The 7,710-nt window shown below is 37.4% G+C and overlaps 1 protein-coding gene across 1 annotated transcript in view; it reads right to left on the reverse strand.

Moving 5' to 3' along the window:
• Nucleotides 1-2,610: 2,610 nt before the first annotated feature.
• Nucleotides 2,611-7,710, reverse strand: part of CA13 (carbonic anhydrase XIII) — a 43,819-nt gene continuing 38,719 nt past the window's right edge. Inside the window, exon 7 of the mRNA XM_006859239.1 lies at nucleotides 2,611-2,869. Within this exon, the coding sequence (XP_006859301.1) occupies nucleotides 2,750-2,869 (120 nt within the window). The 3' untranslated portion in view covers nucleotides 2,611-2,749. The remainder of the gene's footprint in view (nucleotides 2,870-7,710) is intronic.

Consider the following 7,710-nt stretch of genomic DNA (forward strand, 5'->3'; position numbering starts at 1 on the left):
TGAAATTTTGCAGTGCCTTTTTTTTTCCTGAAGAGTATAGAAATGTAATCTCATTCTGTGTGGGGCTTGAAAAAGTTCATGAAAAAAAAAGGGAATTAAAAGATTAAAAGACAGTGAAATTTTCCCTTGAACATTTTTAAGCAAAGGTATGATACTGTTCAGAGTCTGTCTCCTTTTCTTTACATATTTGAATCCATTTTAAGTTAAAATACAAGAAACTTAACAAACACAAATCCAATATACATTGTGGGGAAAACAGATTGGCGCTAGTATTTACAATTATTTATTCTTTTTAAAGAAAGGTGATAAAACAATTTTCATACACACTTAAGATGTTTTGTCTCTAAAAGATATGTTAGTAGACATCCTTCAAGGAATCAATTCTGTGTACACTTTTTTAGTCTTCAAACGTGCAATCTGTAGCAAATAACGGATCCAATGGTGTAGTAAAAACCATAGATTACAAAATTGTAACTCAACTATATAATAATTAAAATCTTCATCATACACACTCACCTCCTTGCAAATATAGCAACTTACCTTCAAAGAAAACAAGGTTGTTTCTCACCCTAGGAAACCTCACAATAATAAGTCTTTCCAAACTAAAGAAAAGTCTGTTCATTCAACATTGGGATTTTTAAAACCAACAGGGCTCCTAGCTACACAAATTCAGTTTTATAAGTATTTTCCTTTAAAAAGAAACCATGTCCAAAAGGTGATAGCATATGGTCCACTTTTTATATTACTTAATTTGATCTCAAGCAGAGAGAAAATTACCAAAGATATCAAATAAAATTTTAAAAAATATTCAACTCATTAAGTATTTACTAAGTGTCAATCTTCAGCAAGGCTTCATGCTAGACGTTGTGAGGGTCAAACAAAAAATCACCAAAATACGAGCATGACTCTCCAGCAGTTTGCATTATGTCCCAGTGGTGATTTATGTGCCACGGAGTCGGTTCAGATTCATAGTGACCCCTACACAGGGTTTCCGAGGCTGTAAGTCTTTATGGGAGCAGAAAGCCTCATCTTTCTCCTGTAGAACAGCTGGTAATTTTGAACTGCTGACCTTGCGATTTGCAGCCGATTCGTAACCACTACGCTACCAGAGCTCCTTATGTCCCAGTAGACATCATTATTACATAATTTAATCATCCTCAGTTATTCTATCAAGCAAAATCTTGCTGAATAATTTCAATTATAAACATCTACATACCAAGGAAGAGAAGTGTCTGAAACAAATCATCAAAATCAAGGAAACTCCGACAAACTTCTCTCAGAAGATGATAGGGCATATGACATGTGTTCAAGTCTTAAATAAGGTTGACAGAGATCAAATTAATGCTTAGTAGTTATTCCATTTTTGCCAGAAGGGACAAAATGCTCCCTTCCTTTCATTCTTAACCAAAATAAAACAAACTATCTGAGATGTTGCTGTTGTTAAGTGCCTTGGAGTCAATTCCGATTCACAGCAACACTGTACAGAGTTTCCAAGGTGCAGCTGGTGGGTTTGAACCTGACCTGTGGTTAGCATTGCTTATCCTACAGTGCCACACCAGGCGTCCATATAAGAGATAGTAGATTAAGATGAATTATAAGAGCCACCTTACAAAAAATGCTTAAAAGGCAGTATGTACACTGAGAGAATGTTTAAAGGAGATGAGCTTTGACACAGTAAGGGGTTAAAAGGTTTATGGACTGACTGCATATTTATATGAAACTCAAATAAAGTTTTTCTTCCAGCTGGCTGAACCATGACGCCATGTGCATTTCTCCCAGTCAAAGGTAGGAAACCCACTCACCAGATCATGGGCAGCTCTCCCTGTGTGAGTACTGACTTCCAAGCTATGTTAATTCTATAAGTTCACAAAGAATGTATTTTTCAATTATTAGACAGTCCATCATTGGCATTATGGTGTGAATATGATATATGGAACAATTCATTAAACTGTAAGTAGCCACTTATATCCTGAGGAATACCACGTTATACATTGTTTATCTTTGACCTGAGGAGGAAATCATTAAGTAGTTGTATCTCACCATCAAGAAAAAGTGGTTTGGTGGGAGTTTACAAAGACTATGGCTAAAAGGGGAATCCTGGTGTGGCACTGTAGGATAAACACTGGACCCCAAGGTTAGTTTGAATAGCAAGGTTGGCAACTCAAACTTACCAGCTGCTCCTCAGACAGTCTATACAGGGTCTCTATGAGTCGGAACCAACTCTCCAGAACTTAACAGCATTGGCTAGAAGAGACATTAAATAATTCATTGACCATAGCAACATAATAATTATAACAAAAATTCACTCTAAAAGAAAATTTGAGTTATCTACTTTTTATGAACTAGAATAGTATTAAAACATTGTTTAGAAAAAGTTATCACAATCCCCAAATTCCAGAAATAAAATTAAGTTTATAGCAAATATTACTGACAGGCATGACTGATTCCATCTCTCTAACAAGGTAAATTTTTAAATAATGCTGAGGTTTCTGTCGTGCACCATACATCCACACAGGTAAAAATAGTGGTATTTCATAGGTTTTGAAACAAATCATATCATTTTTACTGTTTGAATACCCATAAGAGCACAGTTTGATCTGTTCTTCCTCATGGCACTAAAGCTGATAGCAACATGTTATCCCATGGTTCAGGACTCCAGAGAAAAACTGTTGGTTGGGGTGTTGTGTTGTGTTTTGTTTTCAGTTGTCTTTCCACAGTCTTGTTTGGAGAAGCCCATTGGTGATCACTTTCAATGGAAGGAGGCTCTCACTTTGCGGCCCTTCAGAGGCTGTGGCGGACGGTGATTGCTCAACAAAAAAGCTGCTGCCTCGCCCTCAGCCGTGCATAGTAGGCTACGAAATTTGGCCAGCTGTTAAGGAAACAAGAATTTATTTAAGCATCAAAAAGTCAGCAATGCTAGTGAAATGCCCTGCATGGAAAATAAAGAAACATCCATATAATCTTTACTCTACCAGGACCTACAAATATTACAATGAACTGTTTCTAAGTTATGGATCATAATAAAGCAACTCTTTTGCCAGTGGTCTCAAAGATTACGTACATAAGCATTCTTAAAGATAAACATTAAAAAAAGGAAACAGCGTTAGAACGTGGCATTGCAGGATAATGCACTGGACCTTGCGCAAGTTCAGTTTGAGCTACAAGGTCGGCAGTTCAAACCCACCAGCTGCTCCTCAGAAATCCTATACATGGTGGCTATGAGTCAGAACCTACTCTACGGCACTTAATAACAACAACAATCTACAAATCATGAAATGCCACGTAAAAGGTACAGTAATACAATGGCACTGCACTGGCTCTCAAAACTAGGTTCATCCTGCTTCTATCGTTAACTAACTGTATGACATTAGGCAAGTTATATATAGTCTATGGTCCTCAGTTTCATCACCTTTAAAGTGAAGAACTTATGAAATGCCTTCAATAACCATCTCCCAGCAATATTCACAAGCACTCCAACATATCAAGGCCCCAATATGTCACATGCACTAACATACTATGGCCTTGATTTTTGTGGAAGACATGTGGTGATCCTCCTATAGGATCTTGGTCCTTTAAATATAGGTTCCTTTTAACTGAAAAACCTTCACTTTACTACATTTATGCCTTTTAAATAATTAATTAAGGAAAATATTTAGGATTTCAATTGTTGACAATTTAAAATTACAATTTAAGTGCTATTGGCTATATTTCTCTCCTAAGAGTTTATTTTTATTACAAAAGAAAAAGGCGTATTTAACTTAGAAACATCATATAATATATAGAGTATTAAGAAGGAAATAGAAATTACGAGTAAACCACTCAGAGCTACTGCTAACTTTGTTGTTGCTGTTGTTAGGTACCGTTGAGTCAATTCAGACACATAGCAACATTATAAATGTTTTCCGAGGAGCAGCTGGTGAGTTTGAACTGCCGACCACATGGCTCGCAGTCTAGTGCTGATCCTACAGCACCAGAGTGCTAACATTATGGCGCATATTTTACAGATGTTTTTCTATATATAAACACAAACACATTTGCTTTTTTTAAAACAAAAATGGATTCTACTATACATGCTGTTTTGAAACCTGAGTTTTTCACTTAATATACATCCTAAACATCTAAGCATTCACTAAGTATAAAGCTACATCATTATTTTTAAGTATTGTAAAGCTTTATATTAATATTATAAATGTTTTATAAGTAATTTGGCATAGTCTTTGGGAATTTAATGTTATTTATTAAGAGTTAGCTCAGATTTGCAATAGTAAAATGAAGATTGAGTAAATTAACCAAATAATTTTTCCTTCTCAAAAATATTCACCAAAAATACATGGTCAATTAATATGACTAAGGTTTTAGTGTTTGTTTTGTTGTTTTGTTTTGTGGTGGTGAAGGCAAATTATTCAGTTATTGAGAATGAGCACCTCAGCTTGCCAAGCTTCATTGTTGTTATTGATAAGCCTTGTCAAGTTTGTTCCGACCCATAGCGACCTTCTATAGGATGCCCAAGGAGCAGCTAATGGATTTGAACCACCAACGTTGCTGTTAGCAATCCAGTACTTATCCTACAGTACCAAATATTGTTGTTGTTCTTAAGTGTTGTTGAGTCAATTCTGACTCATAGCAACCCTCTATAGCATTTCCAAGGAGTGACTGGTAGGTTCGAACCACCGATCTTGTGATTATCAGTCCAGTGCTCATCCTATAGCGCACACCAGAACTCCACACCAGCACATGGTAGTCACCTAATCTCAGAGTCATACTCCTGGTGAGGAGAAGCACTGGACTGTGAACAAAAAGGTCAGTGGTTTGGTGGTTTAAATCCACCAGCTGCTCCTGTGAAACCCCATACAGGATTGCTATAGTCAGAACTGAGTTGATGGCACTTACCAACAATAAACAACAATCACAGAGTAAAGCAGATTCAAGCTTCATCAGTTAGGTTTCCACCATCATGACTGACCTGTAGCCTGAGCTATCTCTTAGACAGAACTAATCAAGATGGGAGGCAAGACAAAGAGGTCTTTTATAATTAAAAGACAACATTTGACAGACTTGCTGTATGATGATGGGATCACCCAACATTATTAGTAGCTATCTAAGCATGAGTGTCTTTTGAGGGTACAGACATGGGAAGGATCAGACAAATTTGCTATTACTCATAAGTTTGTGAATTTTAAAAAAATTAAACCAAATCATTATATCTATGGAGTCCTGATGTGGCACTATAAGATAAGTACTACACTTCTAAACAAAAGGTTGGTGGTTCAAACCCATCAGCTGTTCCTCAGAAATCTTTACAGGGTCACTATGAGTCAGAACAAACTCGATGTCACTTAACAAGAACAACAGCAAAGTATAATTAAAACAAAGTGAGATTGAAGAGATGCCTTGATAAAGTCAAGTAATAGCGCCAATAAAATCTAATTTCAAAATTAAAAAACAAAACAAAACTTTAAGCCATGAAAAATAAGGAAAGACCAAGACATTGTCTCAAAACAGCATACAGCTAGGAAAACATGACAACTAAATGTAATGTGGGTTAAAGCACTGGACTGCAAGGTAGGTTTGAACCACAGGTCAGCAGTTCAAACTCACCAGCTGCTCCTGGGAAGTCCTATAAAGGGTCACTATAAGTCGGAATCGACTCCACAGCACTCAACAACAATATCCTGGATTGGATCTTGGAACCAAAAAGGGATATCAATGAAAAAACTGATGAAATCTGACTAAAGTCTGGAGTTCAGTTAAAAGCAATATACCAATATTGGCATCTTGGTTTGACAAATGTACCTTGCTAATGTAAAATGTAAGATGCTGACCTTAAACAGAAGGTGAAATTGGATAAGGGGTACACAGGGAACACTTTGTACAACTTTTCTGTAAATCTAATATTTTTCCCGATGACAGGTCATTAAAAACAATGTTTTCATAAAAGAAACAAAACTCTAATCTCTGGGTGAGAGAAGAGTCAGAGCTGGAAGGTCTGAAGTTTAGGAAGAAGTGTGAACCCCTGAGCCCATGGCCACTTACCTAGCCCATGAGGGCTAGGGCTGAGAGTGAAACAGCCAGCTGGTCTGAAGTGCAGAAGTTTTGCGTGAAATCCCAAATTTACAGTTAGTACTCATTTGACATAGCTTGGATGGTTAGTTGACCAGAACTCAAACAGAAGAAGCTAAAGATGTTTGATACTAAGAACAAGTTCAAATTGCTATAATTTGACAAACTAGACTTTTGCCTATGAGTGCAGTGACTCAAAATTCCAACCGGAATGGAAGGATTCTTCATCTCAAGGGACAATCTTGTTTCCTCAGTATAGTGGGTTGATAGCGACGAGAAATTTAGACTTTTGCTATCAAAACTGAGGGAGGTGGGCTACAAAGGCATCAAGTGGCTGGCTTGCAATCTTTCATGAGAAAAAGAATTTTATCTCTAAAACCGTAGAAATACGGGTATGTCTGGAGCGGCCACCAGAGATGGCTGTGCAGAAAAGTCTTGTCCTGAATCAAGGCGATGGCCTACAGGCCTCCCTCAGTAGGACCTGCCTCTCCATTGACACTGCTGCTTCCTCCAATCAGCTTTATTTTCTCCAGAAGTTGATCATGGCTTCCCACCTCTCCAACACCTTAGCCTCATCTAGCTAAGAATTCAGTCTTATTCTAAGTCTTTTCTCTGAAATTTGTGCTTATTTTGGTAGGAGTTCCTAAGTCCTGAAGTCTCACCAAACCTCTTCCCTTGTTGGCTTTGGATATCCCAATCACATAGTGGAGCCTCCACCTAAATCCACACCCCTAACCCAGCCCTCGGGAACTCCATAGAGGGTTGCTATGAGTCAGAACTGACTCTAAGGCACACAATCACCACCAACAACAACCTGGCTCTGGGCTTTGCCCAAGCAGTTAATCTGCCCCTCTGTTACTAAGTCTGATTCAGAATCTCCATAATCCCTGGCAAGAGTCTCCTCAGTTTTGTCTTGAGTTTGAGGTAGACATAACTTGTTTTATTGGGTTTTGTTTGGCTCAAATACTAAAATTTTAATTTCTTTGTACAGTAACCCCAGTAAGCTGATTTTTTAAAATTCTTTTCTAATGTCAGCTTTATGTCACTCACCTATTCAAAATTCTTTAATAGCAATCCATTGTCTGCCAAGGTTGAGTAATAATACAAATAAGTTCACTCTTCCTGAACACTACGTATAGATGAGGTGTGGTGCTAAGTGTTTTTTATTATATCATTTAATCCCTAAAAGATCACTATCAATAGACCACCATTATCCTCATTTTGAAGGAGCTCTGGTAGCACAGTGGTTATGAATCAGGCTGCTAATGTCACAGTCAGCGGTTCGAAACTACCAGCTGTTCCATGGGAGAAAGATGAAGCTTTCTGCTCCCGTAAAGATGTACAGCCTCGGAAACCCTGTACAGGGTCGCTATGAGTCAGAACCGACTCCACAGCACATAACAACAGCATTCTCATTTTAAGGTCACTGGTCTGTTAAAAAACAGTTTGCAATTAACTAATAACTGAAAGGTTGTCAGTTCAAACACACCCAATGGCACTACAGAACAAAGAAAATCTGCTTCCATAAAGATTATAATCAAGAAAAATCTAAGGAACATAATAAAGCAAAATGCATTGTTTGTTGAATATAAAACTGATGATGTGCTCTGCAAACCTACACTCAATTTACAATAAAACTTTTTTATCAAA

This window comes from Chrysochloris asiatica, unplaced genomic scaffold (assembly GCF_000296735.1).
Source record: "Chrysochloris asiatica unplaced genomic scaffold, ChrAsi1.0 scaffold00031, whole genome shotgun sequence".
NCBI classification, from domain to species: Eukaryota; Metazoa; Chordata; class Mammalia; order Afrosoricida; family Chrysochloridae; genus Chrysochloris; species Chrysochloris asiatica.